General features: G+C 46.8%; 1 protein-coding gene across 2 annotated transcripts in view; it reads right to left on the minus strand.

The window, feature by feature from the left end:
- The window catches only part of ARFGEF1 (ADP ribosylation factor guanine nucleotide exchange factor 1), a 331,110-nt gene that overhangs the window by 142,230 nt on the left and 169,804 nt on the right, over positions 1-19,076 (minus strand). For both annotated transcript variants that reach the window (XM_063923866.1, XM_063923867.1), the window contains exons 4-5: positions 9,157-9,303; positions 16-195 (exon numbers count right to left, since the gene is read on the minus strand). In XM_063923866.1, the coding sequence (XP_063779936.1) occupies positions 16-195; positions 9,157-9,303 (327 nt within the window). The remainder of the gene's footprint in view (positions 1-15; positions 196-9,156; positions 9,304-19,076) is intronic.

The raw sequence follows: 19,076 nt of genomic DNA on the forward strand, positions 1-19,076 counted from the left end.
GGGTCAGACACTCACCGCCTGGTTTTCCATACGTGCAAATATCACATTGAGCATCTGTGTCAGGGTAGCCTTGGCTGTGGTCTGATTGACAAGGTTTTTGCTGGCTAAGTAGATATTGTAACATGTTCTGACAGCTTGTAGTACTGTTCCTTCGTGAATTTCTATATGTTGTGAAGTGACTGCAGTAAGCAGAGCCTGAAATAAGAAAGCACATGGGAAAAGTTCAAGAACAAACATCCAGGAGAAAGTGTGCCTGCAATACATTTAGTACAGTCTGTAGGTTGCGCTGCTACAGTTACTATACGAGATGTTTAGTTACTAAATGAATTATACAGCAAAGCCACTAATAGTGTATTTAACAAACTTCTAAAAGCCCAAATTATAAACAGATTTAATTTCTGTACAGCAATATTTTGTTCAGCAGACAGGCCCCCAAAATTCAGATTTTTCAGGAACATAACATTTTATTTATGCCTTTATAAGCTTTACAGACCTACCAAGTAAAGATGGTGGGGTGGCTTTTTTCTATCTGTACCACATGACTACATTTCACTGCTGCATTTCTCACAACAATTATGCTTAGAAGACAAAGGAACACATAATTTCATCAAATATTCATTAAAACTTCACTTATTTCAGGGAACTACCAGAAAAGGTATATATAATCTGTATTTAAGAGGGATTTGACAAGATTCTGGGCATCTTATTTTATTCAGTCTTTAATTCGTGCTCATTCCTAAGAACCCTGTTTAATAGCAGATCCGGTAGTTGGACTGTTTACTTCCTAACCAATCAGATCTCTGAGATTTTAAGAGCTTCGCTAACTAGATCAGGCCTTGCAAACCTGTGGCTCTTAAACTGTTGTGAATTTACAAGTCCCTGCATGCTTTATCAGATGATCGGTGGGAGGGAATACTGGGACTTGTAGTTGTACAACAGCTGGAGAAGCACAGGTTGGACAGACCTGAACAAGATCAGTAAATTGCCCATTGCACCAACAACAGAGGAGCTTGCTGTTCTGATGGAAGGCAAACAATGGTACTATTATTTGGTAACATGAGAGCATGGCTGGTGACGATGGGCAGTGCCAAGACGAGGAGGAGAAAGGGTTCTACAATCTTTACAAAAATTTAAATTCTTTGTACAAACGTCTGCTGTAATGAGGTCACAATAGTATTAGAAGCATCTTGAGAGCTTGTTGCTCATCACATCTACTATTATAGAACTGAGGAAAGAGTTGCAAGATAATTTAAATCACTTCAGTATTGACATGTATGTTATTATGGGCTATTGTAATGAAATTCACCAAACGTAAGCAACAACCCATGCAATCCACACGTGCAAATAAATCAGACCATAGATGTCCGTAAATTATGTGTAATAACGTGAAATGACACAGGGAAAAAGTATTGAACACATGAAGAAAGGGAGCTGCAAAAAGGCATGGAAATCCAAGACACCAGCTGACATCTATCAGTAATTAGACAGCCTTGTCAGTGCAAATTAATATAAACTGATTCAGTCCCAACTGATGGCCTATAAAAAGGTGTCTCATTACCAAGGTGTCACACAAGAAACGTCTCATGATGGGTAAAAGCAAAGAGCTCTCTAAAGACCTTCGCAACCTTATTGTTGCAAAACATACTGATAGCATTGGTTACAGAAGGATTTCTAAACTTCTGAATGCTCCAGAAAGCACTGTTGGGGCCATAGGGGTCTATTTACTAAGCCATGGATGGAGATAAAGTAGCTGGAGATAAAGGGGGTAATTCTGAGTTGATCGCAGCAGCAAGTTTGTTAGCAATTGGGCAAAACCATGTGCACTGCAGGGGAGGCAGCTATAACATGTGCAGAGAGAGTTAGATTTGGGTGGGTTATTTTGTTTCTGTGCAGGGTAAATACTGGCTGCTTTATTTTTACACTGCTATTTAGATTTCAGTTTGAACACACCCCACCCAAATCTAACTCTCTTTGCACATGTTATACCTGCCTCCCCTGCAGTGCACATGGTTTTGCCCAACTGCTAACAAAGTTCCTGCTGCGATCAACTCAGAATTACCCCCAAAGTACCAGCCAATCGGCTCCTGTCATTTTTCAAACCCAGCCTGTGGCATGGCAGTTAAGAGCCGATTGGCTGGTACTTTACCTCCAGCGACTTTATCTCCATCCAAGGCTTAGTAAATAGACCCCATAATCCGGAAGTGGGAAGAACATAATTTCACCATAAACCAGCCATGACCAGGTGCTCCTCGTAAGATTTATGACAAAGGAGTGAAAAGAGTTATCAGAAGAGTCATCCAAGAGCCAAAGACGACTTGTGGCGAGCTTCAGAAAGACCTGGAATTAGCAGGTACACATGTTTCAAAGAAAACAATAAGTATTGCACTAAACCGCCATGGTGTGTATGCGCGCTCACCACACGCAAGACTCCATTGCTGCAGAAATAGCATGTTGAAGCTTGTTTAAAGTTTGCTGCACAACATTTTGACAAGCCTGTAAAATACTGGGAGAATATAGTGTGGTCAGATGAAACCAAAATTGAACTCTTTGGATGCCATAATACACACCATGTTTGGAGGAGAAATGGCACTGCACATCACCCAAAAAATACCATACCAACAGTGAAGTTTGGGTGTGGGAACATCATGGTGTGGTGCTGTTTATCAGCATACAGTACTGGCATACTTCATATGATTGAAGGAATGATTAATGGAAAAAAGTAGTAGAGATATTCTTGATAAAAATCTGCTGTAATCTACCAGGATGCTGAAGATGAAACGAGGGTGGACAATTCAGCAAGACAATGATGCCAAACACACAGCCATGGCATACTTGCCTACCTGACCCTCTCCATGAGGGAGAAAATGCTCTGTTCCTGGACTTTCCTGGTAATGTATGATTGCCATCACCTGTGGTGAGCTAGGTAATTGATAAGAAAGGTGTTTCACCACAGGTGATGGCAATCATACATTACCAGGAAAGTCCAGGAACAGAGCATTTTCTCCCTCATGGAGAGGGTCAGGTAGGCAAGTATGAGCCAAAGATACTCTCAAATGGTTTCACAGAAAGAAAGTAAAGCTGCTAGAATCACCCAGCCAATCACCTGACTCGAATCCAATTGAAAATCTATGGAAAGAACTCAAGATCAGAGTTCATAGAAGAGGCACACGGAACCTTCAAGATTTAAAGACTGTTTGTGGGGAAGACGGGGCCAAAAATAAGAATTTACTTACCGATAATTCTATTTCTCGGAGTCCGTAGTGGATGCTGGGGTTCCTGAAAGGACCATGGGGAATAGCGGCTCCGCAGGAGACAGGGCACAAAAAAGTAAAGCTTTACTAGGTCAGGTGGTGTGCACTGGCTCCTCCCCCTATGACCCTCCTCCAGACTCCAGTTAGGTACTGTGCCCGGACGAGCATACACAATAAGGGAGGCATTTTGAATCCCGGGTAAGACTCATACCAGCCACACCAATCACACCGTACAACTTGTGATCTAAACCCAGTTAACAGTATGACAACAGAAAGGGCCTCTTAAAGATGGCTCCTTAACAATAACCCGAATTAGTTAACAATAACTATGTACAAGTATTGCAGATAATCCGCACTTGGGATGGGCGCCCAGCATCCACTACGGACTCCGAGAAATAGAATTATCGGTAAGTAAATTCTTATTTTCTCTATCGTCCTAAGTGGATGCTGGGGTTCCTGAAAGGACCATGGGGATTATACCAAAGCTCCCAAACGGGCGGGAGAGTGCGGATGACTCTGCAGCACCGAATGAGAGAACTCCAGGTCCTCCTTTGCCAGGGTATCAAATTTGTAAAATTTTACAAACGTGTTCTCCCCCGACCACGTAGCTGCTCGGCAGAGTTGTAATGCCGAGACCCCTCGGGCAGCCGCCCAAGATGAGCCCACCTTCCTTGTGGAGTGGGCTTTTACAGTTTTAGGCTGTGGCAGGCCTGCCACAGAATGTGCAAGTTGAATTGTGTTACAAATCCAACGAGCAATCGACTGCTTAGAAGCAGGTGCGCCCAACTTGTTGGGTGCATACAATATAAACAGCGAGTCAGATTTTCTGACTCCAGCCGTCCTTGCAATGTATATTTTTAAGGCTCTGACAACGTCCAACAACTTGGAGTCCTCCAAGTCGCTAGTGGCCGCAGGCACCACAATAGGTTGGTTCAGATGAAATGCTGATACCACTTTAGGGAGAAAATGCGGACGAGTCCGCAGTTCTGCCCTATCCGAATGGAAGATTAGATAAGGACTTTTATAAGATAAAGCCGCCAATTCAGATACTCTCCTGGCAGAGGCCAGGGCTAGTAACATAGTCACTTTCAATGTGAGATATTTCAAATCCACCTTTTTCAATGGTTCAAACCAATGGGATTTGAGGAAATCTAAAACTACATTTAGATCCCACGGTGCCACCGGAGGCACCACAGGAGGCTGTATATGCAGTACTCCCTTGACAAAAGTCTGGACCTCAGGGACAGAGGCCAATTCTTTTTGGAAGAATATTGACAGGGCCGAAATTTGAACCTTAATGGATCCCAATTTGAGACCCATAGATAATCCTGATTGCAGGAAATGTAGGAAACGACCCAGTTGGAATTCCTCCGTCGGAACCCTCCGATCCTCGCACCACGCTACATATTTTCGCCAAATGCGGTGATAATGTTTCACGGTGACTTCCTTCCGTGCCTTAATCAAGGTAGGAATGACTTCTTCTGGAATGCCTTTCCCTTTTAGGATCTGGCGTTCAACCGCCATGCCGTCAAACGCAGCCGCGGTAAGTCTTGAAAAAGACAGGGACCCTGCTGTAGCAGGTCCCTTCTCAGAGGTAGAGGCCACGGTTCGTCCGTGAGCATCTCTTGAAGTTCCGGATACCAAGTCCTTCTCGGCCAATCCGGAACCACTAGTATTGTTCTTACTCTTCTTTGCCGTATGATCTTCAATACCTTTGGTATGAGCGGCAGAGGAGGAAACACATACACTGACTGGTACACCCAAGGAGTTACCAGTGCGTCCACAGCTATTGCCTGTGGATCTCTTGACCTGGCGCAATATTTGTCCAGTTTCTTGTTGAGGCGAGACGCCATCATGTCTACAATTGGTCTTTCCCAACGGTCTATTAACATGTTGAAGACTTCTGGATGTAGACCCCACTCTCCCGGATGAAGATCGTGTCTGCTGAGGAAGTCTGCTTCCCAGTTGTCCACGCCCGGGATGAACACTGCTGACAGTGCTATCACGTGATTCTCCGCCCAGCGAAGAATCTTGGCAGCTTCTGCCATTGCACTCCTGCTTCTTGTGCCGCCCTTCCTGTTTACATGGGCGACCGCCGTGATGTTGTCCGACTGAATCAACACCGGCTTTCCTTGCAGGAGAAGTTCCGCCTGGCTTAGAGCATTGTAGATTGCTCTTAGTTCCAGAATGTTTATGTGAAGAGACTTTTCCAGACTCGTCCATACTCCCTGGAAGTTTCTTCCTTGTGTGACTGCTCCCCAGCCTCTCAGGCTGGCGTCCGTGGTCACCAGGATCCAATCCTGAATGCCGAATCTGCGGCCTTCTAATAGGTGAGCCTTCTGCAACCACCACAGAAGTGACACCCTTGTCTTTGGTGACAGGGTTATTCGCAGGTGCATCTGCAGATGCGACCCTGACCATTTGTCCAACAGATCCCTTTGGAATATTGCATGGAATCTGCCGAATGGAATTGCTTCGTAAGAAGCCACCATTTTTCCCAGGACTCTTGTGCATTGATGTACTGACACTTTTCCTGGTTTTAGGAGGTTCCTGACCAGATCGGATAACTCCTTGGCTTTTTCCTCTGGAAGGAAAACCTTTTTCTGAACCGTGTCCAGAATCATTCCTAGGAACAGCAGACGAGTTGTCGGGATTAAATGGGATTTTGGAATATTCAGAATCCACCCGTGTTGTCTTAGCACCTCTTGAGATAGTGCTAAAGCTGTCTCCAGCTGTTCTCTGGACCTTGCCCTTATTAGGAGATCGTCCAAGTATGGGATAACTAATACGCCTTTTCTTCGAAGAAGAATCATCATCTCGGCCATTACCTTGGTAAAGACCCGAGGCGCCGTGGACAATCCGAACGGCAGCGTCTGAAACTGATAGTGACAGTTTTGAACAATGAACCTGAGGTACCCCTGGTGTGCGGGGTAAATCGGAACGTGTAGATACGCATCCTTGATGTCCAAGGATACCATAAAGTCCCCTTCTTCCAGGTTCGCTATCACTGCTCTGAGTGACTCCATCTTGAACTTGAACTTTTTTATGTAGAGGTTCAAGGACTTCAGATTTAGAATAGGCCTTACCGAGCCATCCGGCTTCGGTACCACAAATAGAGTGGAATAATACCCCTTTCCTTGTTGTAATAGGGGTACTTTGACTATCACCTGCTGAGCGTACAGCTTGTGAATGGCTTCCAACACCCTCTCCCTTTCGGAAGAGACGGTTGGTAAGGCAGACTTCAGGAAACGATGAGGAGGATCCGTCTCTAATTCCAACCTGTACCCCTGAGATATTATCTGCAGGATCCAGGGGTCTACCTGCGAGTGAGCCCACTGCGCGCTGTAATTTTTGAGACGGCCCCCCACTGTCCCCGAGTCCGCTTGAGAGGCCCCAGCGTCATGCTGAGGTTTTTGCAGGAGCCGGGGAGGGCTTCTGTTCCTGGGAAGGAGCTGCCTGTTGGTGTCTCTTCCCTCTTCCTCTGCCTCGTGGCAGGTACGACAAGCCCTTTGCTCTCTTATTTTTGTAGGAGCGAAAAGGCTGCGGTTGAAAGGTCGGTGCCTTTCTCTGTTGGGGAGTGACTTGAGGTAAAAAAGTGGATTTCCCGGCAGTAGCCGTGGCCACCAAGTCTGATAGACCAACTCCAAATAACTCCTCCCCTTTATACGGCAAAACCTCCATGTGACGTTTTGAATCCGCATCGCCTGTCCACTGTCGTGTCCATAAGGCTCTTCTGGCTGAAATGGACATAGCACTCACCCGAGATGCCAGTGTGCAAATATCCCTCTGTGCATCACGCATATAGATAAATGCATCCTTTATTTGTTCTAACGACAGTAAAACATTGTCCCTATCTAGGGTATCAATATTTTCAATCAGGGATTCTGACCAAACTACTCCAGCACTGCACATCCAGGCAGTTGCTATAGCTGGTCGTAGTATAACACCTGCATGTGTGTATATATTCTTTTGAATAACTTCCATCTTTCTATCTGATGGATCCTTAAGTGCGGCCGTCTCAGGAGAGGGTAACGCCACTTGTTTGGATAAGCGTGTGAGCGCCTTGTCCACCTTAGGGGGTGTTTCCCAGCGCGCCCTAACCTCTGGCGGGAAAGGGTATAATGCCAATAACTTTTTTGAAATTATCAACTTTTTATCAGGAGCAACCCACGCTTCATCACACACGTCATTTAATTCTTCTGATTCAGGAAAAACTGTTTGTAGTTTTTTCACACCATACATAATACCCTGTTTTACGGTATCTGTAGTATCAGCTAAATGTAACGTCTCCTTCATTGCCAAAATCATATAACGTGTGGCCCTACTGGAAAATACGTTTGAATTTCTACCGTCGTCACTGGAATCAGTGCCCGTGTCTGGGTCTGTGTCGACCGACTGAGGCAAAGGGCGTTTTACAGCCCCTGACGGTGTTTGAGGCGCCTGGACAGGCATTAATTGATTGTCCGGCCGCCTCATGTCCTCAACTGACTGTTTAAGGGAAGATAAACCATCACGTAATTCCACAAATAAAGGCATCCATTCTGGTGTCGACCCCCTGGGGGGTGACATCTGCATATTTGGCAATTGCTCCGCCTCCACACCAATATCGTCCTCATACATGTCGACACCACGTACCGACACACACCGCAAACTCACAGGGAATGCTCTAATGAAGACAGGACCCACTAGCCCTTTTGGGGAGACAGAGGGAGAGTCTGCCAGCACACACCACAAAGCGCTATATATACAAGGGATATCCTTATATTAAGTGCTCCCTTATAGCTGCTTTAATATATATATATATAGCCATTAATGTGCCCCCCCTCTCTGTTTCTGTAGTGCAGTGCAGGGGAGAGACCTGGGAGCCGTTCTGACCAGCGGAGCTGTGACAGAAAATGGCGCCGTGTGCTGAGGAGATAGGCCCCGCCCCTTTTTCGGCGGGTTCTTCTCCCGCTATTTTTCCAGTCAGGCAGGGGTTAAATATCTCCATATAGCCCCTATGGGCTATATGTGAGGTATTTTTAGCCTTGTATAAGGTTTATATTTGCCTCTCAGAGCGCCCCCCCCCAGCGCTCTGCACCCTCAGTGACTGCCCAGTGAAGTGTGCTGAGAGGAAAATGGCGCACAGCTGCAGTGCTGTGCGCTACCTTATGAAGACTGAGGAGTCTTCAGCCGCCGGTTTCCGGACCTCTTCACGCTTCAGCATCTGCAAGGGGGTCGGCGGCGCGGCTCCGGGACCGGACTCCACGGCTGGGCCTGTGTTCGATCCCTCTGGAGCTAATGGTGTCCAGTAGCCAAGCAGCAAATCCACTCTGCATGCAGGTGAGTTTACTACTTTCCCCCTAAGTCCCACGTTGCAGTGATCCTGTTGCCAGCAGGACTCACTGTAAAGAAAAAAACCTAAACTAAACTTTCTCTAAGCAGCTCTTTAGGAGAGCCACCTAGATTGCACCCTTCTCGTTCGGGCACAAAATCTAACTGGAGTCTGGAGGAGGGTCATAGGGGGAGGAGCCAGTGCACACCACCTGACCTAGTAAAGCTTTACTTTTTTGTGCCCTGTCTCCTGCGGAGCCGCTATTCCCCATGGTCCTTTCAGGAACCCCAGCATCCACTTAGGACGATAGAGAAATCACACCTGAACAACGAATGCAACTAGTTTCTCCATACAGGAGGCGTCTTGAAGCTGTCATTACCAACATGGCTCCTGTACAAAGTATTACATATATTTCAGAAGGCGTGTTCAATACTTTTTCCCTGTGTCAATAGCACCATTACAAATATATTTATTGAGAAAAATGTTGATGTGTTCAATACTTATTTTACACGCTGTATATCATGTATTATTGCTTTAAAATAGAAAAATAGTTAAGTAAAACACAAAACAACAGTGACTACTTTACTGCACCTTAATGATTTGTAATTGAACATCTTCATCTGTTTGAGGTCCTTGGAAGCAGCCACATATAGTTTCAATTATCCTATCAATTAGCTTCTTGCCAGGTGTTGTGCTGTCAGGTGCGTTGCCGGTCAGGTGTCCATATGCAATAAGTTTCTAGGGAAAAAGCGAAATCAGCAAATGTAATTTCTAATTAATGGTTAGAACACCTGATTCCAATTTAAATAACACAAACCTAGGATAAAAAATAACAACAATTGCTAGTAATACTTTCTGATGTTTAAGAAAAGGGGAAACATTATTATCCCTTTTCCACTGCCTTGAAAAACGCGCATGTGTGTGTCAAAGGATCATTATCAACTTTACCTGCCATATGGGGTGCAGTGTCCACAGATATACAGCAACAGCAAAGACGGAGCAGTCTAGCAGCGGTTTGGTGCAGTCTTTTTGAAAAGCCCACCTCCTCACTATGGTCCCCGACTGCAGGTTCTCACTTCCCGATCGGTGACGTCACGGCATCACCAAAACACGTCCCAAAGGCTTTTAGTCAGGGAGGCTTCGTCAATGGGTATGATTAAAAGCGTTTGGGGTGTGGCTTGGTGATGTCAACAACGCAGTGAGGACCTGCTGTTGGGCACCAGAGTGAGGAGGCAGGTTTTTCAAAAACACTGCACATAACTGCGGTTAGACTGCTCCATTTTTTGCTGTTGCTGTATTTTTGTGGACACTGCACCCCCGTTGCTGGACTCAAGGCCTGTACAGACTACGTGATTCTGTAAGTGATTTCGCTCATTTTTACCCTCCTGAGCAATATCGTTTACAATATCGCCCAGTGTATATGCTGCCGACGATGGCCGATGCACGCTCCCGGGGGTCATTAAGGATCCCCTCTGTCGTCTGTACATGTAACTCAATGTGATGATAGCGTCAGATGCTGCATGTTCGGGCCGCCCATGGCATGACGCCACTGTGAGATATTGATATGCACACTGTCGTGGGCCCAGCCTTAACACCTGTGCATGGTGATATACATTCTTCTCTCTATATGGGTCATTCCATGAAATATAGGACACAATTCCACATCACCGCTTAACATTTTAGTATATTTATGCCGCTAAAAGATCGTAGTATATTGTGTGACAACTGAAAATCGATTTTTCGCATATCGATTTTCCACACACGTAACCATTGAACATATATGGAAGTTGTTGAAGTGGATGCAAAAACAGCTAATTTCCACGTATTGTATGAAGTATATTAAATGGTCATCATCACCAGATGAAATATTTTATACATCTTCACAGTTAATCAGGAAGCTAAACAGGCCTACATTGGTTAATTCACGTGGATTCTATAGGTCTGCGTAATTTGTATCGGAGCCCTTTGGGGACAGAAATGAAACGTGATTCACATCAGTATGTAACACAAGTCACATGTCAAAATAGATTTGTGTCTGCAGAGCGGAAGGGGGGGGGGTTACTTCACCCAGAGGTGAAGTCAGCGATCTGACAATCTAGAGTCAGCGATAATCTAGACCAGGGGTGGCCAACCAGTCAGAGGCAAAGAGCCAGAAAAGATCTGTAGTCAAGGGCAAAAGCCAGTATCATGCGCGTGTCGAAGGCGCGTGCTCAAAAATGGGGGCGTGGCCTAGTTTTCACAAAGCCACACCCCATTTTGTGCGCACACCTTTCGTTATGACGTTTGTAGGAGTATGACCTTGTGTCATAACTCCGTTTTTAGTCATGTTGTACAGTGCCACATACATATAATGCCCCAGTACAGTGCCACATACATATAAAAATGCCAAAAAATGGGTGCCTCCACAGTGCCAGATACATATATGTCCACACAGTGCCAGATAAATATATGCCCCCAGTGCCAGATACATATATGCCCCACAGTGCCAGATACATATATGCCTCACAGTGCCAGATACACATTTCCCCCCAGTGCCAGATATGCCCCCAGTGCCAGATATATATGTCCCCACAGTGCCAGCTATGCCCCTAGTGCCAGATATATATGTCCCCAAAGTGCCAGCTATGCCCCCAATGCAGTGTCCCCACAGTGCCAGATATACCCCCAGTGCCAGATATACATTTCCCCCCAGTGCCAGCTATGCCCCCAGTGCCAGATATATATGCCCCCACAGTGCCAGCTATGCCCCTAGTGCCAGATATATGTCCCCAAAGTGCCAGCTATGCCCCCAATGCCAGTGTCTCCACAGTGCCAGATATGCCCCCAGTGCCAGATATACATGTCCCCACAGTGCCAGATATACATTTCCCCACAGTGCCAGCCATGCCCCTAGTGCCAGATATATTTGTCCCCAGTGCCAGCTATGCCCCCAATGCCAGTGTCCCCACAGTGCCAGATATATATGTCCCCACAGTGACAGCAATGCCCCCAGTGCCTAGAGTCCCCACATTGCCAGATATGCCCCACAGTTCCAGATATACATGTCTCCCTAGTGCCAGCAATGCCCCCAGTGCCAGCTATACATGACGACGACCCCCCACCCCCTTACCCCGTGCTGCTCACCGTGTGGCTGCTGTCTGTGAGGGGAGGAGACCACAGCGTGCGCCTCTCCTACCCCTCACTCTCCGGCGGCTATGTCTCTCTTCTAGGCGCCGGTCCATGAGCCAATCAAAGCTCGCGGTCCGGCAGCCTTAGCTGCAGGTCCGCGAGCTCTGATTGGCTCACGGACCGGCGCCGGAGAGTGAGGGGCAGGAGAGGCGCACGCTGCGCTCTCCTCCCCTCACAGACAGCAGCAGCACGGGAATAGGGGAGGCCAGGGCAGCGGTGGCCAGGAGCCGGCTGAGCCGCATGCGGATCGAGAGCCGCGGGTTGGCTACCCCTGATCTAGACAATCTAGTCAGCGATAGCGACGCGCGTGGGGCATACACACGGAGCGATGTGTGCTTCTTTTCTAAGCAATCTATTCAGATTGCTTAGAATTTAAGCAGACTAAGCTACGTGTGTACCCCCCTTCAGAGTGCACATTTTTTCTGCTTCTAAGCATTAATTATGACTACCTACCCCATATATTACTGTCATATTATTATAAAAGAGGATTTTGGCACTTAACGATAAATCTATTTCTCAGACTGAATCCACTCGGGGACACTGGAGATTAGACAGCTGGGTTGTGAAGAATGGAAACCAGAGGTGGCACAATATATGTAAAACAACTGAAGTGCACAGCTGGCTCCTCCCCCTTCACGCCCCCCCATCCCTCCAGTTTGAAAAATTGACGGAGAAAAGAGATAACATAAAAGAAAAACATTCGGGAAGGAACCAACCACGCCATAACGTTAAACATCAAACAAGCAACTATCAAACGGTTATCTGAAAAACTTGTTTGAGCCAAAATAACAAGAACACGCAGATTGGTAGCACCGAGGTAGGCATCCAGTGTCCCAGAGTAGATTCAGAGAATTAGATTTATCGGTAAGTACCAAAATCATCTTTTCTTTGTCATCCACTAGGGGACACTGGAGATTAGACAGCTGGGGACGTCCCAATGGGCAGGAGTGCTGTCCGAAGCCTGCAAAATCAAACGGCCAAAATTTTAATCCCTAGCGGCAAAAGTATCAAATTTGTAGTAGTGAGTGAACGTGTGTGTGGAGGACCACGTTGCTGCTCCACAAAATTGGGCAGTCGAAGCTCCTCGGGCAGCCGCCCAAGAAGCTCCTACCGACCTGGTGCTATGAGCACCCACTCAAAACAGGACTCTCTTACCACTGGAGACATACACTTGTCTGATGGGGAGTCTCATCCATCTGGACAAGGTTTGTTTTGTAGCTGGCCAACCCCTCTTGGGACCATTATACAGCAGACACAAAAGTCTGACTTTCTAAAGTGAACTCGTAGGCTGTACATGAACCTTTAATGCCCTGACAACATCCAGGGAAAAGTCCCCTTCTGATACTTGAAAAGATGGGACCACAATTGGTTGGTTTATGTGAAATCCCGAAACCACCTTAGGCAAGAACTCTGCCCTGGTACGGAGTTCCGCCCTATCCTCGTGGAAAACAAGAAAAGAACTCTTACAGGATAAGGATCACAATTCCGATACCCTCTTTGTTGAAGCCACGGCAAGCAGCAAAACCGTCTTCCAAGACACATATTTAAGATCTGCCCTTTCCAAAGGTTCGAAAAGGTCAGATGTAAAAAAATGCTAACACCAGGTTTAAATCCCACGGAGCTGTGGAAGGATGAAAAGGTGGTTGTAGTCTCAACACTCCCTGCAAAAATGTCTGTACCTCCTGTAAGGATGCCAGACGTTATTGGAAAAAGATTGAAATGGCCGAGATATGTACTTTTTTTTTTTTTTTTTTTTTTTTTTTAAGGACCCAACTTCAAACCTCCGTTCAAGCCAGCTTGTAAATAATGCAACAATCTGGTAAGGCAAAATTGACTGGGTTTCCAACCCTTAGGCTGACACCAATCCATATATCTCTTCCACATTCTATAATAGTGTGTTGCAGTAACCGGCTTTCTTGCCGCTAACATGGTAAGAATAGCCGATTTTGGAATACCCCTTTCCTTTAGTATCCTGGTCTCAAGAACCACGCCGTTAAACGCAGGCGGTTCAACTCTTGGTGTAGAAATGGACCCTGTAACAGGTCATCTTTTTGCGGCAACCTCCAAGGCTCCTCAGATCCGAATACCAACTTCTGCGAGGCCAGTCCGGTGCTATCAGAATTACCCACGCTCTTTCCTGTTTTACTTTTTTTTTTAAACACTCTTGGTAATAGAGGAAATGGTGGAAAGATGTATACCAGATCGTAAGGCCAGTGAATCGCCAGCGCGTCCACTGCCTCTGATGCTGGATCCCGTGTCCTGGTCACATATCTCAGAAGTTGACGATTGTGTCGAGATGCCTTTAGATCTACCTGTGGTTACCCCTTCCGTCTTACGACTGCCTCGAAAACTTGGGGGTGTAGACTCCACTCTCCTGGATGCATGTCTTGACGGCTGAGGCAATCTGCCTCCCAGCTGTCCACTCCTGGAATGAAGACTGCTGACAGAATTATGTTGCGCTTTTCTGTCCAAGACAGAATCTTTGTAGCCTCCTTTAAGGCCATCCTGCTCTTCGTTCCTCCTTGACGGTTTATATACGCCACTGCGGTCACACTGTCCGATTGCACTTTCACGTGCTGTGCTCGTACTAGACTCTCCGCTTGAAGAAGCGCATTTTAGATGGCTCGTAATTCCAGCACATTTATCGGTAGATGACTCTCGTATGGAGACCACCTTCCCTGAAATTGATGGTTATTTAGTACTTCACCCCATCCTCTGAGACTTGCATCCGTTGTCAATCTGATCCAATCCCAGATTCCAAAACATTTTTCCCGCTGATAGGTTCCTGTGGACCTACCACCAAATCAATGAAATTCTGGCCTGAAACAACAAGCGAATCTTCCTGTGAAGACACAGGTGCATACCTACCCCCTGTGCGATCAGGTTCATCTGGAAAGGTCTTGAGTGAAGTCTGCCGTATTGAATTGCTTCGAAAGATGCTACCATCTTCCCTAGAAGCCGTATGCACAGGTGTAGAGACACAGTCTGATTTTGTAAAACCTTGCGAACCATGTTTCTGATGTCTTGAATCTTGTCTTCCAGGAGGAAGACTCTCAACCGTATAGTGTCCAGGATGAGACCTAAGAATTGAATTCTTTGGGTTGACAATCCAACCGTGTTGAGTCAGGACCTGATAAGTTACCTGCGCGTCCCAGATCAAGATTTCCAGGGACGGGGCCTTGATAAGAAAGTTGTCCAAATAAGGTATTATTGTTACCCCCATAGACCTCAATTTCACCACCATGACCTTTGTGAAGTTCCTTGGAGCCCATGAGAGACTGAACGGCAGTGCTCTGAATTGGTAGTGGTTCTTTTCCACAGCAAGCCTCAGATATGCTTGTGGTGTCCAAAGTGGAACAATGGAGGTATGCATCCTTTATGTCCACTGACACCATGAATTCCTGTTGTTCCAACCCTGCAATGACCGACTGTATCGATCCCATCTTGAACCGGTAAACCATCAGGAATTGATTTAACACTTTTAAGTTTAGAATGGGTCTGACTGAGCCATCTGATTTGGGTAATACAAAAAGATTTGAATAAAAACCCGTCCCTCTCTGTGGTACCGCCATTGGTACTATCACCTCTGTTAGAAGCAATTTTTGGATTGCCGTTTCTAATGCCCTTGCCTTTTGAGGGCACCGAAGTAGACCCCTAGTAAAGAATTTACTGAGGGCGTATTAGAAGTTCTATCTTGTATCCCTGGGAGACTTCTGGAGAGGTTTCGGCCCAGGCTTCATGAAACCTTGTCAACCGGGCGCCCACCTTGGGGGACCAAAGATGAGCTGGGAGACCGTCATGCCACAGTTTTGTCAGTAGGCTTAGAGTCCTGTTTTCGTGCTGCTGACTGGGAATGGCCTCTGCCTCTGTTTCCACGAGGTTGTCCTCCAAAACCTGTACCTCTGGCACGAAAGGAGTGTGTCCTAAATGAAGTAAAAGCCGGACCGGAATAAATCCTTCTTACGGCCTGTGTGGTTCTAGGGTATGTAGTAGACAGGAAAGTCGATTTTCCAGCCGTGGCCTGTGAAATCCATTTGTCCAATTCTGGACCAAAGTCTCCCCAACAAAAGGAATAGCTTCTACAGCCTTTTTTGAGTCTGAATCCACCTGCCAATCTCTGAGCCATAATATCCGCCTGGCTGATACTGCAGAAGCCGAAATACGTGATGCTATCCTACTAGCATCCTTTGCAGCTTGGCAAAGAAAAGTGGCTGACTCACAGATATGCTCCGCTAAGCGAGATCTCTCCTCCAGGTTATTATCTTCTGCCACTGCACAAACTATCTGATCAGCCCAAGCAACAATGGCCTTATTAACCCAGGCACTCACCAGCGTCGGTCTGTGGGATGCCACTGCTGCCACAAAGATGGACTTAAGCGCCGTGTCCAACTTGCGGTCTGAACCATCCTTTAATGTAGCCACATTTGGTATAGGTATGATCGATCTTTTATGACAATCTAGCTAAGGACGCATCCACATTAGGTGGGACCTCCCATTTTGTCATGACCTCCTTGGGCAAAGGATAATTTACCGTAAACTTCTTGGGTAATTGGAAGCGCCTATCTAGCTGTTTCCAAGCTTCACCCATCTGTTCCTGGAGTGTCTTAGGAATGGGAAATACTGCCGTTTGTAGCTTTTGAGACTCAAACAGATCGAAAAACTCAGGTTCCTTTACCTCTTCCCCCTTGAAATTAAGGACCTGCTTTACTGCTTCAGTAAGGGATTCCAAGCCCATGACTGCCGAATCCTCCTCTGGAGGATAATCTCAAATACCTCTTCTAACGATTCCCTGTCATCGTCATCTACCAAAAGGCCCTTTTCCGCCTCTGACTCTTCTTGCAAAACAGGAAGGGGTCTCTTTACTGATTTGCACACAGGTTTTTCTACCTGTGTAGGCGGATTAAGTCTAATCAGGAATTCGTCCATAGTCTTAGAAAAACCTGCAACCCATTCTAAATGTTGCTTGCGAGATTCTGCCATTTCCCTTGAAATATCTGCTAAGGCATTTTCCCATGTTCCGGATGTACCACTACCCACGGCCTGTGCGTCCGTACCCCAACGTGTCGCACACCCCAGAGCTGCCAATACTTGTACTCTTTTTCTCACATTTAGAACACATGTAGCAAATTTTTGTGGTCTTGGTTGGTGCTTTTGCTGTCATGTTTATACTACACATACACACACAGCAACCAGTAGTCCTGTCACTCTATTAGAATAGATGGAGACAGACTGTAGGGATTAGGGGAACAATGAACTAGGGGAGATACACAGCTGGTTATTAGAAAAATAAATTCAACAAAAATGAAAAAAAAAAAAAAAATTGTACCAGCCAGAGGTTTACAAACCCCACACCACCAACTGTTCTTACAGCTTGTCTCGGGTTTGTGCCTCTTTGTTGAAATCCCTGATGCTCCCCACCTCAGGACCTGTCAGCAGCGTCCCTTGGGAGATAAAATATATATATATATATATATATATATACACATATTGAGAATAAGTGAGATCTTGGAGCTATGGCAAATAAGAGCCTGTTGCTCCACCCCCCTCCTATCTTCCAGCCCGCTTTTTACGCGCCTTATTCTATCTAAAATGGCCGTCACCTCGCTGTCTGTCTTATAATGGCAGGGAGAGCGCAGCTCACCATTGGTTTCCGGAGCTCGCCTCCGATGTCGTATGAAGACCGCTGAGATGCCCTGCGTCTACGCGTTCTGTAACACTGACGCCGCCTGCACTTCCCCCGCCTGTCCGGGTCTGCCTAGCCGCTTCTCCTCTGCACGCTGGACGCCTTCCCCCGATTGTCGTGCCTGCCGTCGGTAAAAGCCCAACGTCTCCGGCAGTTACCAACCATCTCAGAGACACAAACTGCTGGCGCCAGCTCTCTCTCCTCTGTGAAACCGCTGCAATCAGTAGTGCTAGTCCTCACTGCGCGCCTGCTGCGGGGAAGGAGGGAGGGCCCTTTATACCACCAGTACTCACTGTTTGTGGATTCTCTTAGTAAGCAGCCAATCCCTTCCACCGGGATCTGTGTCTCACAAATACACCAGAGAGTATCTTAGTGTAACCTGCTCCCTCCTTTAGTGAGGTGGGATTAGGCCACTGCAATCTTGAAATACACTTCTTATTTGGAGCCAGAGCTCCCTGATGTGCTTCTACCTCCTCAGCACAATTTTTCTAACTGGAGGGATGGGGGGGAAAGCCAGCTGTGCACTTCAATTGTTTTACATATATTGTGCCACCTCCAGTCTCCATTCTTCACATCCCAGCTATCTAATCTCCAGTGTCCACTACTGGATGACAGAGAAAGATGAACATCAGTTTCAGTTTTGTCTGTGGTGCATTTAGACATCTAAAAATTGGCATGAAATGTAACGCGAGTCACATGGAATGATTATATTACACACACACACACACACACACACACACACACACATATACTGTACATCTAGTATATCTACATAAATATATATGTACACATACACGACACCATGCGGAGGTGGAAGATGTAGACCAATTGTTAAGTATCATATAACGCAGTGCTGAGCACCAAATTACAGCATGAATCACAATAATGCTGCAGATCATACAGAGGTATGTTTTGTGATGAAAGCTAAATATTGTCTATTAGGGAAAAAATGTGACCTTTACTTGGTTAATGCTGTACTCCTGTTTTATGTGCATAACTGCAATAAAAGCCACACTGCAGAACAAATGTGGACTTGATACATGAACAGCTCTGTAAAGATACCTTAGAACTATAACTCACAGGAGCATAAAGAATATGCAGAAAACTAGGTGATTCATCGCGCCTAAGGGCGCTCGTCACACCGTCGCAAGGGGCTACGCCCCTTTAACCCTTGCACGCCCTTGGAGTATTAACCTCCAAACATAATTGTGTGAGTGGTTAAATATTGCACGGACAAAGGGCGTGCGATGGTTAAGGGGCCGTAGCCCTTGAGACGGCGTGAAAATTGCACGCAGGGCACGATGAATCACCTAGTAGGTGCTGTGGTTGGGGGAGAGGCGGGTGCGGGGGAGACACGGATGGCGGAGTGGTCCAGGGGAGGGGTGGTTGTGGGGGTGCTGCAGGTGGGAGAGTCCTGAGTTACCACGGGTGGGGGAGGGGCAAGTGCGGGGGTGCCGTGGGTGGGGGAGGGGCGGTTGCAGAGGGGCGCGGATGGGGGAGGGGGTCCAGAGGTGCTACAGGTGGGGGTGTAGATGCTTCTGGTGGGGGAGGTGCGGGTGCTGGGGGGCCGTGGATGAAGGAGGGGGTCTGGAGGTGCTGTCCGTGGGGGAAGGGGGGTTCTTTTGGGGGAGGGGTTCCACAGGCGTGGCGGGTGGGGGGC

This window comes from Pseudophryne corroboree, chromosome 5 (genome assembly GCF_028390025.1).
Source record: "Pseudophryne corroboree isolate aPseCor3 chromosome 5, aPseCor3.hap2, whole genome shotgun sequence".
NCBI classification, from domain to species: Eukaryota; Metazoa; Chordata; class Amphibia; order Anura; family Myobatrachidae; genus Pseudophryne; species Pseudophryne corroboree.